General features: G+C 39.5%; 1 protein-coding gene across 4 annotated transcripts in view; it reads right to left on the reverse strand.

The window, feature by feature from the left end:
* Positions 1 to 18,171, reverse strand: part of Ctnnd2 (catenin delta 2) — an 896,229-nt gene that overhangs the window by 91,601 nt on the left and 786,457 nt on the right. For 3 of the 4 annotated variants that reach the window (XM_060380399.1, XM_060380400.1, XM_060380402.1), the window contains 3 exons: positions 15,849 to 16,022; positions 3,308 to 3,382; positions 2,156 to 2,306 (listed from right to left, as the gene is read on the reverse strand). In XM_060380399.1, coding sequence (XP_060236382.1) covers positions 2,156 to 2,306; positions 3,308 to 3,382; positions 15,849 to 16,022 — 400 coding nt within the window. The remainder of the gene's footprint in view (positions 1 to 2,155; positions 2,307 to 3,307; positions 3,383 to 15,848; positions 16,023 to 18,171) is intronic. The other variant, XM_060380401.1, reaches the window with a different exon arrangement.

An 18,171-nucleotide genomic window follows, 5' to 3' on the forward strand; every position in this document is an offset into this window, starting at 1 on the left:
ATTGGCCTGCTCTTTGATCACCTCCCCCTCAGGGGGACACAGAGGAAGACAGTGCAGCCAGTCCCGATGAGACCTGATAGACTAGGATCAAAAGGAAGGGGAGGAGGACCTCTGCTATCAGTGGACCAGGAGAGGGGCATGGGTGGAGAAGAGGGAGGGATGGTGGGATTGGGAGAGGAAAAGGAAGGGAGCTACAGGGGGGGATACAAAGTGAATAAACTGTAATTAATGAAAATAAATAAAATTAAAAAAAAAACAAAAAATGTTCTGCTGAGGCTGTGAATGACTGACAGCACCAGAATGTTACCAGTGGTTTGAGATAAAATGTTCCAAAGCTGAAACCTGACAAGGGGTTAATACCAACACACACACACAGAATCAAACCCAACAGCAGGAAAACAGCTCATTTTAAAAATGAGCAAAGGATATGAGTAGGCATGTCTCAAAGGAGACATTGAGAGATAGTCACAAAATAACTCCACATTACTAATCATTATGGAAATACAAATTAAACTACAATGAGAAAGGGAGATAGGAAGAAGACAGAGGGAGGATGGGACCAGGAGAAGAGGAGGGAAGGGGCTATAATTAGGATGTATAGTGACTAAATAAATAAATAAATGAAAGGAAGGAAGGAAGAAAGGAAGGAAGGAAGGAAAGAAGAAAGAAAGAAAGAAAGAAAGAAAGAAAGAAAGAAAAAAAGAAAGGGGGGTATACAATGAATTGTTCCTCAGACTTAAACTAGTAGGAAATGATGAGATTTGTGACATCATGGATGGGACTATGGCAAGGAAAATAATATATAATATATATAATATTAATGTAGAATATAAAGAATGAACTCAGAAGCAAGAGCAGAATATTGATCACTGGAGGCTGTAGGCTGGAAGACACAGGATGATGTTGGTCAAAGGTACAATTAGAAAAAGAATCTTTATTTTTAATTACAAAGTAACATTAAAATGTTCTACTACAGATAAATATTGGTTCCAGCATGGTGGTTCAGATCTATAATCCTAGCACAGGGAGGCTGAGATGGAGTGTTTGCAACTTTGAAGCCAGCCTCAGCTATTCAATGTATCTATGGGACAACACAAGCTCTATATACAGACCCTGACATTAGTTGGGTTAACTGTAATTTGTTTTGACTATTTCACACTGTGTGTATTAATGTCACTTTGCGCTCCAGTTATCCAATTATAATTTATTAATGTGTAAGAAAACAAACCACCACTGTTCTGAAAATCTAAGACCTATGGCACAAAAGCTCATGTGTTTCATCATTCTTCATATAGGGAATGTCCAGACCAGGGGAGTCTATTGTCATGAAGCAGCTTGGAGGATGAGTGTCTGCTTAATGGGTACAGGTTTCTTTGGGGATGAGGAAAATCTTTTGGATCCCAAAGGTGGCAATTATCCGATATTAAAAAAACACGAATGCCATAGAATTACATATTTTAAAATGGTGAATTTAAACTCAACTGAAAAAAATTGCAAACTCAGCAGTCACAATCCTGTTGCCTCTTTCCTCTGAAGAACACTTCTTGCCAGCATGTGATTCATGTATTTGTTTTGGTTATTGTATATGAACTTATCCTGAGTTTCCCAAGGCTTCCTGTCTGTTTCACTCATTGGTATAAATCTCTGGACCTAGGACCGACCCAGAACTTGTAAGGAATGATGAAACATTTGTAGAAGAGGCACATGCATACATTACCTCTTTAATGGTTCCTTAGTCAAAGACCTTTCATGGTTCGATTATTGAATTTTAAGTAGGATGAAAATAAATAATATAAGAATAGATGACTAGCCATATAAATGAATAACAACAGAGAGTGGGAGAAAAGGAGCAGGCATTCCATCAGACATTTTAATTTCATCACGTAGAAAGTAAACTGCCCAGTAGAAGTTCAGAACGTTGGGTCCAAGGGGTTAAACGTGAAGCAGGGCGGCCATTTCCCGCTTGCAAGGATAAAAACCACATTTTCCTTTCACATTCTACAGGGCCAACCAGTGCATTCATCCAAGCAGGAGAGAACAGAATCACAGCTCCTGAGAAAACACACCGATACCACACATGTGTGTGCTCTGCGGAGGAAGTCACCACATACACACACCTGTGCAAAGACCTGGGACCCTGAGTGAGAGGACATACCGATAAGTTCCTTGTTTCTGACATCCAGGGCCATGTTCCGTAGGGCTGTGGCCACTGCGCACACCACACGGTCGTGGTCTATTCGGAGGAGCTCCACAAGAATGGGCAGGCCTTTCTCTTTCCGGACAGCGGCTCGGATATACACGGACCACTGCCAAAAGAGGGAAGGCAGAGGAGGTTAGAAAGACAGGTGAGGAGTCCCGGGAAGCCAGTAGCTCTGAGGGCTGTCAGGCGGCTGCTTGCAGGAGCCAAAACGGTTGAACTGCCAATAACCTGGCTGCAGAACGGGCTGAATGAGTTAGACATGCATTGGAAAGTGTTTGCTTTCCCCCTTTGAATATAAAATAAAGGTTCCAGGGCCACTCCATGGACCACAAGTCCTTTCTCTTGAGATAGTGCTTTCAGTGCTTGGAGCTGAAAGCCACTTATGGGGTGTGCACACGAGAAGCTGTAGGATGTGAGGGTTTGGGGTGGGCAGAGGTAACCACTGATATCAGAAAAAGACAAATGAAACCACCAAAATGTGGAGAGTGGTGTGGGTTGAATATGGGTGGCTTTTGTAAAGAGCTTTGAGGTAGGCCACTGAGGTCAACTGCCATGCATGCAAAGGAATAGGCCCTTTATTGAATAATAGAGAAGAAATAAGTAGAAAAAAAAAGAATATAGGCATGGGAAGAGGAAAATATGACATTGAGAAGCAAGAGTCAAAATGATAACTTTTTTTGAATAAACATTAAGATAAAATGTATTATTTCCAGGGCTATCATTTAATGTCCTATTTTTTATAGACATAATTTATTTTACTTTGGGGTTGGTGCCCTTATGAAACACAGCTGATGCGTCCTGTTGAATGAAGAGGTATTGTCGGGCAGATAAAGCCCTCAGACTCAGAGTCACTTAAGAAAATGAGGTAGCCTTTGCAAATGTGGGTGCACGTTTTATATTGTTCCACAGTGTTCCAGAGACAGCTGTGAGAAAAACTGACCGTAAGGGTTTGATTGGTTGTAATTCCATTTATGATCTGGAAAAAATACATTCAGGAAAGAGAATTCAGATTCTGAGGGAACCAGTCCTTCCCCACCTCTCCCCCACCAGGCCCACGCCAGCCCCCCCCATTCCCATAGGGACAGGCACCCCAGAGCTGGCTCTCACCTGTGGCAGGCAGGGAGCCCCCTCTGGCAGTGAACGTAGGGCATACGCCATGCCTGCCACATCCTCAGCCCAGCCCTGCATGAAATATGAGATTAAAAAAAAAAACAAACAACTTCATCCCATCCTACGTTAGAAGTCACATTCACATTGTTCTTATCACCATCCTCCAATTACGCACACTTCTTCTCTTCTTTCCCCTTTGTGCCTGATGAGTAGGCACGCAGACAAACTCACGGGGCATCTCTCAGCTAAAAGAACTAGTCAACAGCCCCACATTCAGAAGCGAAGGAAACAACGTTCAGGTGTGACAGTGAAGAAACACCAACGTTTGCAAGTCACTAAGCTCTGATAGCATTGCTCAGAGAAGACGTGCTCCTCCTGGCATCAAATGTCCATTTCCATGTGTGTATTTGTCCCACACAAAGAAACATGGCCTTCTCCAGATGCATTGCTTCTTCTGAGTATCTAGCACCCAACCCAGAAGAGACCAGAAACCCAAGCGTATGCAACCACTTACAGTTGGCCCTTTCTGTAAAACTAAGGAGAGAACCTGGAGTGCAGAGAATAGGATCCAAAATTTTGGCCAACATGGAAGAACTAAAAGGTGCACATTAATAATAAATAATGCTAAGATACTTTTGCCCTGAAGGACCATTGCAAACAGCTCCTGGCATCCTAAGCACAGGCCTTATAGATGGTCCCCTTTCCACTACCAGGTCCTCCAGGTCCTATGCTCCTGGATTATACAGTTGAGGTCTCTTCCAGTTCAAACCACAGGTATGTCAGCACCATCTCTTTATCACTAATGGCATTTAAATATAAATTATTAAATAACCACAAGAAATCCCTGTGTCCCTGAATCTACTTCTTAGGCTGAAGGTATCATGCTCTTTCTCTTTGTTGTTGTCTCACTCATGACCACTTAATTTTCTGTAATCAGCCTTCAAACTCTGGCTCAACCTTGTCCTCATTCTTCCACACAGAGGTGCACTGCTATATCTGAAATGTCCCAGCAGCACAGCTATGATATTCTTGGAAGGTCAAGTGCTACACTTCCCTGTGATGGACAGAAAGATGGCCTGGTAAGTGGTGAATGAAAAGAGTTCCTATAAACTCTGTTGGGAACGTGAGAGGAAACAAAACAAAAGAGAACTAAAAAGATGACCATGTAGGCTTCCAATATGTATAGTCCTAGATATGTATTTTGTGATATGAAAAATGATAGCCTGGCAATGGATTTGAAACTCAGGTGATCCAAGAAGAGAACCTTTTGTTTTTGGAACTTTTTGCTTTCTGTGGTGAGTGTGTGTGTTGTGTGTGTGTGTGTGTGTGTGTGAGAGAGAGAGAGAGAGAGAGAGAGAGAGAGAGAGAGAGAGAGAGAGAGATTTCTCATAATGCCACAGTTTGGCCTGCCTTCTGCATCATATTCAAAAGATGCCCCAAATTTGCATGAATTTTTCTTGACTTTCTAAGACAGGAGATTGTAATGATCTTAGTACGTCAGCCTACTAGGTCCTGGGAGTGGACTGGGAACCCATGTGTTACCCAGTGAGAAGTGAAAAGCTGTGACTGGAAAGTACGGTGTGGCTGTCACCACAGTAACAGTAGACATTAGAGAAGGTGATCCTGGTTGGGGTAAACAACCTGACTGAATCCCAATGTTCTGTTAAGAAGCCCAGGGGAGTATGCACTGAGGAGGGCAGCACAAAGGGGAGGGACAAATCAGGTGTGACAAGGATGTCACTGAGAAATCTGACCCATGATGAAGATAAGATGCTTAGTACTGTCAAAGGTGAAGAAGAAAGAGGCAAAAGGAGAGAAACAAGAATAGAGAGCAGGAGGAGAAAGAGGAAGGAAGAACAAGAGGACCAGGCCCCAAAACAACAGGATGCAAGATTCACATTGTGCTATTATGGTTATTTCCTAGGGATGGCTCAGGAGGGCAAGATCCCTCGAAGCATCCTAGCTGACATCTAACAAATCACTTACCAGGAGATGTTCTAATACCTTTGTATGTTTGAACTCATTTAGTCCCCAACTCTGTGAAATATGCTTGGTAAAAAGGACCATGGTTAGTCCTTTTTACAAGAAAGGTGTGGCGTGATGCAGAGTGGGAATACTCAGTGTCTCGAATGCACCAGGCACGCACTATCTCTGAGTCAGTGTGCATTACCTCTATTGTCCTGTGTCTCTCAGAAGGACGATATCAGTTGTGAACATCTCCATTCCATAGTTTATAGAACTCCTTACAAATTAATCAACTATTGTTGGTTTTCATTCTTCTATTTTTGGCTGCCAATAGTCCATTTAACTTCCCTTTAAACTCCTGAGTTCAACACAGTTAAGTGCTATAAATTGGCCCACTGGGCACTTCAGTCTGTTCTTGGGATGAGCTGTCCTGATTCACTAGGGCTGATACAAAAAGCCACATGTAATTAGAATATCTTATTTGTATCAGAAAAGGGTCACTTCTGTTTATGTGGAACGAAACTCTACTTCAGACAGTAAACACTGTTTCCTTTCTTTTTTTCCTGGGCAGAGGTTTGGGCCATTGTTTGGTTCCAAAAAATGTCAGAATGGGACAGAGAAGAAAAAACATAGTTTCAGGTTAGCACACAACTCCAGGTAAGAGCCTGAATATATTGAGAGGAGATTAGAAGAAGCAGAAAACAATCTTCTCACTCCTCATAGTCTCCAAACTGTTGGGAGGAGCGGTACGTGAAGACGTGAAGGAGATAACAGTTCTGTGAATGCTGTCATAACAACCTGGGTGTATTGGTGGCGACCGTCGATGAACACTGTAGCATAAGGCCTTCCCCATGACGGTTCCTCTGCCTTGCAGTCACATGTTGTTCTTTCATTTCAATCATGCACTACACAAGTGTACAATCAAGATTATATACCTTTGTTTTGAATTTTTCAATATTTCTTTTGACAAATGAGATATCTAGTCAAAGGGACTAGTGAAAGAATTCCCTTGTTAGCAAAGCAGTAATTTATAAACACAGATATTGGTTAAAGCAGCAGCAGATAGTGTGTGCTAAAACTTGGAGGTTTTCCCTGTTTGTACTTTTTACATGTAAATCAGGCTACTGCAAAGATTGGATTTTATCATATGAACTTGCTGAAAGTACTAATTTCCAGGAAAGAGAAGAAAAAGATGTTGATGTATTCATGTAAGAAGTACAGAAGGTGAGGAACAATTGACAGCGAGCTAGAGAAAGCATCCATTAAAATGAACAATTGTACCTGACCTCTGTCTTTGGTCATGTCAAGAAGCAGCAATCATCAATTAAAACAACTTATTTTTAAACATAAAGCCTTTCTGAAGTTTCTTTCAAACATCAGAAATAAAAAGCATTTTATGTAACTACCATTTAAAAATGCCTTCCAGGGAATTTGATGCAACTGTTACCAGTGGTAGGTCTTCCATGCATGAAACTAAGGCTGTCTCAGATCTCATCCTGAGCCACCTACAATTTCCCCCGATAGCATTATGTGAACACATCCTTGAGGAGGATAGACTGACAGCACCCTCACCTCTACCCAGCAGGGTGTAGTAGAGGTGACAGGCTCTTAGCCACTGCACACAAGTAAGGCTGTACTGTTGATAGTGTTTTTATTCAATTTAAGAGAGGAAAAGTAACATTTCCCTTACTCAATACTATGTCAAAAATTGCCCATTGTTTGTTTTGTCTTTTTTTTCTCTGTAAATGTAGTTTCTCATGAAAATAGGAGACTGGTCTTCATATCTTTCTCCTGGAGCCATAAGAACTCCACTTTGGGAATATCAAAACATTTCTTCTTTTGACGACAGGGTGAGGGAAATCTGTACTTTGTTATGCAGAACAGTCTGAAAGGGACATGCTGATAAGGCCTTTATCATTGTAATTACAAAGTGCGGCTTGTAGTGGAAGTCCTACGCAGAAGAAAAACTCAAGAATTTGTTTTTGAATCTGGGTCTATTTATTTATTTAAAATTTTAAACAGATTTGTTTATTATGTATACAGTATTCTGCATGTGCGCCTACACAACAGAAGAGGGCACCAGATCTCATTATAGATGGTTGTGAGCCACCATGTGGTTGCTGGGAATTGAACTCAGAATGTCTGGAAGAACAGACAGTTCTCTTAACCTCTGAGCCATTTCTCCAGCCCCCAAATCTGGGTTTACATGACCTTACTATAATTCCTGTCTATTTTGGTGGGGGTGAACCACATGGAACTGTTTTTCCCCTGGATCCTAGGCTATCAGCAGGAAACAGGAAAACCACTGTGATTTGTATGGGATAATTTATTTATTTTTTCCAGGGACTGAATTTTGTTTTTCTTTTGCTTCCTGGTGGTGGGTGTATCTGGTGGAGAGATGCCTTGGAGTCACAAGTTGAAGATGACAGAACAGCTCTTAGCCTGTGTGAGCTGCTCCTTCTCCTCTCCTCTGTCCTTTACTGTGGTGTCAGGAGAAAATAAAATTCTGCCTTTTATCTTGCCCAAGCCTTTGTATATTTAGAGGTTTGCATGTTATAGAAGCTGGTACTGCTTTAAATAAAAGACTCCTGTAATAGTCTGCCTGAAGTAATTAGAAATCATCAACTTCTTTCCTGAGGTTATAAGCAGCCCTGCTGGAAATGTGCTACCTCCACCTTTACTGCTTTTTTTGTATAACTGACCTCACAGGCACTCCTGGACTGTGACATACTTTCTTCACACCATTACAATGGCCTTCTGAACTTTTTACTTACATCTTTATTACAGAGTAAAAGAGAGACCAAGCTACATTCATCTTTCTTTCAATTGTCTTCAGCTTCTGGTCCATAGTGGAAAATTAAAGAGTGTTTAATTGATGAGAGAAACTGTCAGGTTGATTTGCAACACCAAGTGCTTATTATGTAAGGCAGGACTGTCTCCACTGGAAGGGTCTATGGCTTTAAGATTGAACACACCAAGATCACTGATGGATCCAGAGATTTCCAGCCATTTCTTCAGAAAAGATGAGTAGGGTCTAAGTGGCTATGCACTCTCACGGGCGTCTTTTCTACAGCAGAACGAATCCCTTAACTCTGTTCCCCTGTGTGCAGTGCTTAGAACCATTGACTCAGAGCTTATTAATAGATGTTTTTATCCAGGATGGAAAGATCATAATATTGAGATAGAGGTGCCATGATCAATATTCTGATCAATGCCACAGCAATTCAACTCAAGTTCTTATGTCATAGTTTCTCTCTGTCATGGCTACATAGATGATTGCCGAACAATGTGTGTCTCAAAAAGGCAGAGAAAGGTAGTTCCAAGTGAAGTTGTATCTGCCTAGGAAGCCCTGCATTTCCTGTCTTTCTTTGCTAGAGACGCCTTTTTTTGCTGTCCATGGTGCTGACAGGAGGGCTGCTACTGAGCGCAGCTCCGCCCACCGTTCTTGTTCTTATTTGTCACGGACCTGTTTGAGCGGTCTGATTAGGAAAAACTAGCTGTAATTTAACAGGTTCCTTGTATTTGGGGTTATTTGAAATTCTAGGGTTTGTGAGACTATGGTTTTTATTGTATTTGGAAAAGTTTCAACAGTTATTCCTGCCAATATTTTTCCTATGCTTTTGACCCTCTTTGAGTCCCTTGGTTTTGGGAGCCCAATCTGCACTGGTCCAGCGAGGCTCATGGATATATCGATGTCCTCAAGTGCACCTATTTTTGTTTTTCTGTGCAGTTTATCTGATATTTATAAGTAGTTTAATCTGCTATTTATTTCATCTCATGTATTTTTCATTTCAAACATAGTACTTTAACTCGAGAGGTTTTATTTGGTTATTCAAACAAATGTCCCTAATTTTGAACTTTCTGATCATATACAATGCCATCATAATCATAATTATAATGCCATCATAAACATCAAAATCTCATGTTTGATAATTTTAACATGTGTCAGTTCCAAGCTTTCTTCCTTCATTTTTTCCTTCCTTCCTTCCTTCCTTCCTTCCTTCCTTCCTTCCTTCTTTCCTTCCTTTCTTCCTTCCTTCCTTCCTTCCTTCCTTCTTTCTTTCTTTCTGGACTACATTTCTCTTTTTCATTTGTTGACAGAGTAATTTGCAACTGAATGGCTGGCATTCCTAATTTTAGCTGGTGAAATACTGGAAATAACTGCATTCCCATAGATGCTTTAAGGCTTTATTTAGGCTGCAATCAATAAAATTTAAAACTGTTGATGAACTTGGATCTTACTTATAAGGTTCTATAGGAAAGGACAGAGTACTCTCAGCCAACAGCTAATATTCTTTTACAAGATTTTTCTGATTACTTTATCCAGTGGCCCATGAATTGTGAGGTTTCCTTATATGATATCTGGAAATACATATTATGAAAATCTCATGTAAGAGCAAGATTTTCCTCTTTCTAGTAATTTCAGGTGGACTTTGGCAATCTTAGGTGTTTTGCTTACAAGAAAGTGTTGCGTGTTCTCTGCTAAATGCTAGAAGACTTTTCTTTGTCCATCCAGGATCTTTGGCATTCTGTCTTGTGAACTATAGTCATCTTGATTTCACCTGCAGGGTTTAGACTTTTTATTTCTTATCCTCAAGTTTCCTGACTGTTACTAACCAGCTTTTTTAGAGTATTACAGAAAGAAAGAAAGAAAGAAAGAAAGAAAGAAAGAAAGAAAGAAAGAAAGAGAGAGAAGAAAAGAAAAAGAAAGAAAAACCCTGTTCTATGTATTTCTTTCTATTAGTTGGTAAATTTGAACTTTGTCACTCTGTTTGGCATCTCTGGTTCAGCCGTTTCTCTACTTTCAGAAAAGAGTTCTGTCATGCTTAAGTTAGAACTAGAGCAGAAGTCAGTCGATCCACCGACTGTGACAAACCCAGCACCAGGTAACCAGCACAGGCCATCACTGAGGTTGACATGGATGTGTGTGCCTTTTGCAATACTGTTGTGGTTCATGAGTCAGTTGCACATCCCAGGTAGTGTAGGGGGAAGCTGCTGAGCTATGCATGACTATGGTCAAGAGTTGGCCCATAGGCTTGGTCCCTCACTTCCTGCTCCTTAGCCTTGCCGTCTTGTCCTCATCTCCTAGTATAATGTGTTTCAGATAGTCTCTGTGTTTCTACAGGGTAGGTTTTTTTTTTTTCATCTATCAGGCATGATGCTTCATGCTCCATATTTTAAAAATCATCTTCTAAAACTTATCTTCTTTGTATTTAAAATTTATGCACTGGCTTGTGACATAAACTAGGGAAAAGGCAATTTACTCTGTCTTAGATGTGAAACCACGAGTACTGCTCTTTTTAAAATTTAAATCTTAAAGTCTTAAATTTTCAAGTTATCTTACATTTAAAAAGTTCAGTTGGGCCTTATGGCTGTTACTTTTTCCTTAAATTTATGTTGCTATCATGATGCTTCATAAAATATGGGATATTATCTATGCATCTTTTTATTATATTTATTTTTTAAAAACAAATAGGCTGATAATATTTCTAGAGAATATTGGTATCCTTGTAGAAAGTGACTGCATGGTGCTACCTAAACATTTAGCTTCATTGCCATTACAGATATATTTCTACAATACTGCTTAAAGGCTGGATTTTCATAAACCCCAATTACAATCAGAAGAATCTGTAAACAGAAGTTGAAAGAGCATTCATTCACATTTTGGAAATCTTCAAATTACTGTATCTACTCATTTTTAATATTCTGCCACAAATAAATTCACTGTTCTGTGAAGAAGAAGAATACAACTAAAGTCCATGCTGGTTCTGAGAAACATTTATCACTTTGTTTCTGCTATAATGTCATTACATTTGTCTGATGTTCACGAACCAAGTAATGAACATTTTAAAGTTTTGAAAGTGTTTAGGGCCATTAGGAAAATCTAGTTTGCTAGTCAATTTGTCACAGCCAAAGAGTGATCATGTTCTTCTCATAAAGAGAAGTTATTGTATCAGACAAGGAAGTCTATAAAGAGCTCTCTCCATGCAAAATTCTCCAGTTTTACCTCCTCATTTCTGTTTTGTTGGGTCATAAAAAGTTAAGGACTACTAAGAAATGCCACTAAATTTTGACAGTTGCTATAAAAACACATTCTTAGAGGGATAGCTTGTTGAGGGCAGTTTTGTGTGAAAGTTACTGCATACCCTGACATTATCTTGATTATTTATAACTAAAAAAAAAACACTTTGCATGTGTGAGCATGCTGTATGTATGTTTATGTGTTCATATCTTTGTGTGAAGGTAAACACAGAGGCCAGAAATCACCATCAGGTATCTTTCTCAGCCACTCTCCACCTTATTTTTTTTTTTTTTGAGACAGAGCTTTTCCTTGAACCTTGAGTTCATCAATAAGGGTAGACTGATTGTACAGCAATCTCCATGAATCTTCCTGTCTCCATCTCTCAGCACTGGGGATTGTAGTGGCCTTTTAAGTGAATTCTAGAAATTTGAACTCAGGACTTTAGCTTCTGCAGCGAGTGTCTGACTGACTGAACCATATCTCTCAACTTAAGACTGTATCTGACAAGTATGGATTTTCTTGCTCATTTTTATCTTACAGTTCTTAAACTTTTTTATTATAATAATCTGCCAGTGTATGGTGTAGTAACAATCTCTATTCTTCTCTAAGAACCACCTATCTCCTTTCCCCTATAACAGGGTGAATAAAGTAGGTGGAGGAATGTGCCTGATTCCTGCATACACATGTGTAATCAGCTTGCATGCATGCATGCATACATACATACATATCTCTCTGTGTGTACGCATATTTGTAAATACACAGAAACATTACTGAGCAGCCTTCTGCTGTGGCAGAGGACTGACACATTTGTCGTGAATTGTTGAGAAAGGAGGGCCTACAGAAAAATTACCCATCTAGCATAGAAATCTTTCTAAAATTTTATTTTCTGAAATGGCCGATAACAACTGTCCTGATGACAGTGGGATGATGTTATGACACTCAGGGTTTTTTGTTGTTGTTTCACGTTTTTGTTTCTTTTCTTTTTTTTTTTCTTTGTTTCATTTTGTTTTTGTTTTTTTGCAAAGGAATAGAGAGTATTGGAATGGTTTCTGGCAATTTTCTTTCTTGTACACAAAATTTACACTTTCTTTCTTTTTTTTTTTTTTGCCATTGGGCTATCTACTTCACTCCTTATAGTGCATCTTTGTGCCTGGTTATATGGTATAATGTTGCACTTCCCGATTCATGTCTGCAATCCAGTGTAGGCTAGAGAAGCGCGGTGTTCATAGTTCTAAGCTTTTCCTATTTTCCTGTGATGGTAAGTTCTATTCCCTGACGTTCTTCTCCTCTTACTTACTAACCTCTACTTTGTTAATAATAGAAAACTTAGACAACAACTGTCCTCTGGATATGTGGAGACAGGGGCACAGCGGGGAGAACTGTGCTGAACTGAGGTGCAGGCTCACGTGCTGACAGCAGTGCAGCGCGATTGCCAGAAGTCCTGGAGTGCTGGCACATGCGCTCCACCCCTTTCATGGTATGATCAAAGGTAGAAGAGAATTTGAAAATTTAAAATATCAAAAATTTTAAAACCACATAATTTTATACCTCCAATTAAGTACTCAATTAGCTCTCCATAATACCCTTGTTACCCCAAGTCACAGAGACAGGCAAGCAACAGAGAATATTCCAACCCACGTGACATTACTGAGCATTGCTGAGCCTTGGCATGGGGGAAACCATCACTTTCCTGTGACTCTTCTCTATCAACTTTACATAAAAAAGCCTATCATAGGCTGGTGAGATGGCACAATGAGTAAAGGCATTGCTGACAATCCTGAGGACCCAAGTTCAATCTCTAGGACCCTCATGGTGGAAGGAGAGAATCAACTCTTGCAAGTTGTTGTCTGAGTACCACATATGTGCTATCTCTTCTCCCCATCTCTCTTTCACACACACACATACACACACACAGAGAGAGAGAGAGAGAGAGAGAGAGAGAGAGAGAGCTATGAAGCTATGAAAATATAACAATGCATGTTGCTATTAGAATCAAATAATCAAAGTCAAATGAAGATTCATAAGTGTTATGCTCCAAGGACGGCCTGGGGAATAAGATGTGCTATAAATATCTTACAGATATCCTAAGTGCCAAAACTGATAGCGATGTATAGAGAAGATGTGTGGACAGAGGCTGTTGGGGTTAAGTGTTAGTGTTTGAGACCTTCTGCTAATCCAAGGACAGGACAGTCAGTAGAGTACAAGGAAAAAGGGAAAAGTGTGTCATGCCTTCAGCTGTTCAGGGCATCCCGGACCAGACCACATGCCTGTCTAGAGAAGAGTCAGTGCTCAGCAAGGCCTTGCTTAGTGCACTTAGACACAGCGGACTGCTTCTCTTTTCTCTTGACGCTTTTTAACATTTCCTCTTTATTACCAATTTTGAGTGATTTGTTTACAATGTTCTTTGTATAGTTTCTTCCATTTCTTTGTGCTTGGATATATATATATCGTCCTTGATATATAAATTTATGGTTTTCATTAAGTATGAACAATACTCACTTTACTTGGCTATTTTCTGCTTCCTCCCTTGCCTTCTTCTCTTATGTAGGGAATCATTACACACATTAGCTGACTTAGTATACCTGTGCCTACATTGTTTTTCTTCTCTGTGTGTTTCATTTTCAGTAGTTTCCTACACTGTCTCCAAGGCCATTCATTTTTCTGGCATTCCTTTCAAGAGGACTCCAGGGGCTTGATTTAGGTCTTCTACCTATCTTCCCCTAACTTAGAACACATGAAATACACAAATGCCCAAGACATTTGTTCACTGTTAAATTGTCATAATGACATGAGACTTTCTCAACGATCATGAAAAATGATTAAAACATTAAAAATGATTAAAAATTAAAAATGATTAAAAGTATAGTGACAAATACAATAATTAACTTAAAATCGTATTTTAAAATGGTATATATGATTTGCTGTTATCTAATCTTCATGGATCAGGTCAGGCTCACTCTAGAACCCCATTTCTCATGCTTGTCCGGTTAGTGCATTGAGGCAGGGAAACTGGAAGGGGACTACGGGTGTGTAAATACTCTTGATCTCACAGACAGACTACGGCGGGGTCTATGACATCTAACATTTTTGCAACCAGTGTCCTGATGGCTTTGTATGCTGCAGAGTGAGGCATTCTCAATGGTCCCTCTTTAAGGAGAAGTGATGTGTCTCACAGCCTGAGCTTCTCATGCTGAGGAAAGATGGGGCCATCCTAGGTTGGAATGGTGATTTGAATCAAAGCTTCTGAGACAATGAAAGCTTAGAGCACTGAAAGATCTGAGGACTAGTTCAAAGGAGTGGTTCCCATTATTATCTTCTTCTTGGCCATAGCATGCTATGTGCTGGCCTTTTGAAGAGTATGGCTCTTCTTTTAAAACTTTTCTCTCAATCTCTGCTTGAAAGTAAGAGACAACTTCATTCATAGCCCAACCCAACTCCAATCCTTTAAACACTATGAGTGCCTCATGGGCAGGGGGAATCAGTTTTGTTCATCCCTAAGATCTTCAAGAGAGGAGATGAGCTTACCCACACACCGGAAAGCTCAAGAGAAGTTATGAGAGCTAGGATGTCATGGCTGAGTGAAAAGAAACTGCAAGAGCTCAGACTGCATCAACAGAAAGGAGGGGTAAGGCAGACGCTAGAAGGTATGAGCAGAAGTGTGTGTGGCTGCACCGTGTGCCGTGCATCTCTGGAGCTGAGATTCTGAATAGTTTATGTGTCTACATGTCAGTGCCAACATGTTCTTAAAGAGAATGAATGTCAGAGGAAAAAGGAGACTGTGAACATTCCAAATCCAGGCATTGGTATTGAATGGATGGAACATGATGGGAAAACTCAAAACTTTTTGACCTCTTTTCTTGACATTTCACCCATACACCCTCAGCTTTCTTAATCTTTTTTATTCAACAAGAAAGGCTGGTGCGTGTAACTGTTAGTGAATGTACCCATGGTTTTTTTTTAATAAGGAGAATTCTTTCTATCCAGACATAAAGGAATGATAATTTCTTATGGAAATCTATCAGGAGCAGTATCCGTTTGCACCTTGGAGGAAAGAGGTCTCCTTCTGATTCTTAAACTCAAGCACTTGCTGTTTCCTTTCTAGTATCTACTTTTAAAATGTAGGGATTCTTAGCTTAAAACCTAGGAATTGGTACAACACTGTCATATGCTTGTATGGCTTTTTAGAAAAGGTGTTTAGATATAGCTCCCTTGATGATCAATGACAATGCTTTGAAACATCAACATTTTATAATAATTCCTGAAAGAAAAGCAGGTTAGCTATCTATGTAGAATGGTAAGCATTTTAGAGGGTTTTCAGTGGCTGTACTCTCATCTGTTCCCTTAAGTTCACAATGGTCTTCAAGGACACTGGAATACCTGAGGGAAAAAAAAATTAAGGGCATTCTAAATCCAACAGCTTAACATAATTGGCTTTTCTCTAATGTCCTAAAACATTCATTAGGACTGTACTTTTTCAAACCTATACTTGTAGCACTTTTAGGGCTTGCTCATGTTCCAGATTGTTTTTGTATTGCAATGAACTAGCCGTACCTTCCAGCTCCCTGCAGCCAAGTTCTGCAGGGCACCTGCTGCCCCTTCCAGCGTGTCTGGGTTTGAGCACTCAGAGAGCAGTGTGAGGTAGGGTTTGACTATGGATGGGTGCCACAGCATCTGGATCCCTTTTGGTGGTTCTGCACAGTCTGGAAGAGGTCCTACTCCATCCCACTGGTAAGAGAAAAATGAGAGAGTAAATACCTTTAACATATTTATGCTTTGTGAGACTGCCTCCTGCATGAACCGCAAGTAAACACAGAAACAGACATTATAGGATTCACTGAAAATCAGTGGAGCAGAGAGGGCCAACAGTCTAGAAACCACTAAGGAACAGGAGCACTATTCTTGAGACTGAACTTATGAGCAACGGGTGGAGGATGCTCATAACTGATTGGAGCATGCTCAGAAGTACCTAGCAGCTGAATGAGGTCTGCTTGGAAATAGTACAACACAGCTGATTGAGCAAGAAAGGAAACAGATTGGTAATTTTGGAGTGGAAGAACAATAAGATCAAGGTCCTGTATTTTATAATTTGCATATAGCAGACACTGCATAGAAGTTACGAGCTACCCAACCCAATGCCTTCACTTATTTTTCATAATTGTCACATAATTTTTCATAACTTTTGAAAAATTCTGGTAAGTTTCCATATAACCTATGCTTGCTGTGGGATTCTATCAACCATTACAGCTTTTAACAAACAAAAATATACAAAGGAGAGAAAAGTGTTACATTTAGTATATGCATTGACATGAACTACAGTCAAATGTAGTCCTGGCTGGAGCTCGTTATGTAGACCAGGTTGGCCTTAAACTCAGAGATCCGTCCACCTCTTCCTCCTAGGTGCTAGGAATAAGAGCATGCTCCACCATACCAGGCAGCAAATTTAGATCTTACAGACCTTGATAGTTAAATTTGTTTTCTATTGAATATAATGAATAATAAGAGAATTTTTAGCTTTATTAATTTCGCATAACTTAAGAATTATGGCTTACATTCACAGAGAAAAACTAGTTCACTATTAGAAATGATAGTCATTAGGACTTAGCTACTTAAACAAATGTTAACACTAGACATTAAATGAAAAGAATAAAGATCAGTGTGGGTATTAATGTCTTATCCCAAGCAAATGTATTATAAAAGTCCACAATAAACACAAAATGCATTAATAAACTGATTCTGTTTTTTACATATCCAAACCTTCATCATTCTTACTCTTAAAAATAACAACATTAAGATAATTATATTCATTTTTGATCACATAAAGCTTGCCTTCTGTGGAAACCAAAAGCAGGGAGCATAGGTCAAGATGTGACATGTATTTTAAAAAATACTACATTTAATCCTGAGATAAGCTACAGACAAAGCAATTCCTTTCAAATTTAGAGTAGAGATGCTAAGCTATTTTTTATTGTGTACATTAATAATTACATTAAAATAAAATAATTGATATATTTAGTGTTCTTACATAATTTTATATTCATACATTTATCTGCAGATATGTCTACTATATTTCAGAATCTGAGTATGTCCACTAAGTGTTTAAATTTTCATCAGAGTAAGATACAGGCTTATCCTAAATCCTAGCTATATAAAAATGGAAATGTTGTAAGAGAGACTTTAAAGTTACTGAACCGTCACAAATAGTTTAAAGAATTTCATTAGACAGGTGCAGTGGCACAGACCTGTAATCCCAGCACTCAGGGAAGGGAGGCAGAGGCAGGTTGATCTCTGTGTGTCTGAGGCTTGCCTAATCTTCAAAGTGAGGCCAGAATAGCCATGGATACACAGAGAAACCCTTTCTCTAAAACAAACAAAAAATAAATATTTGCCAAGATAAAGATGAATCACCGATGTCTTCTCTTTCTCAATTATGCTGTAGTTTGGTTTAAATCAAGGGTGTGGTTTGGTAATGAATGACATCCCACAGATGGATGCTGGCTAAACAATAAAATCTCATTTTTAATTAGCGTGACACTCAATTTAAACTTTATAATGACACTTGAGTCTACAAGGCTTCTTGTTCTTTTCATCAAGATCTCATCTTAACTATTTCAAGATGCCTCTGAGTCTGTGAAAGGCCACCAAGAGACGAAGTCTACACTTTTTAAATATTAGGAAGAAAAGTAAGCCTGCCCTACTAGCTTGTTGCACTGAACAAAAGACAGCAGCAGGGAAAGGGCGGTCATCTTGTAGCTCATTCCAATGATAAGCAGGCGTAACACAGGCTTCTCAACAGTTCAGGTCTGGCATATTGAGTCTATCTGCTAGTACAACAAGAAATAGACAAAATATTTAATTTGTCTTTTGTTTGTTTCAT

Source organism: Meriones unguiculatus, chromosome 3, assembly GCF_030254825.1.
Source record: "Meriones unguiculatus strain TT.TT164.6M chromosome 3, Bangor_MerUng_6.1, whole genome shotgun sequence".
NCBI lineage: Eukaryota > Metazoa > Chordata > Mammalia > Rodentia > Muridae > Meriones > Meriones unguiculatus.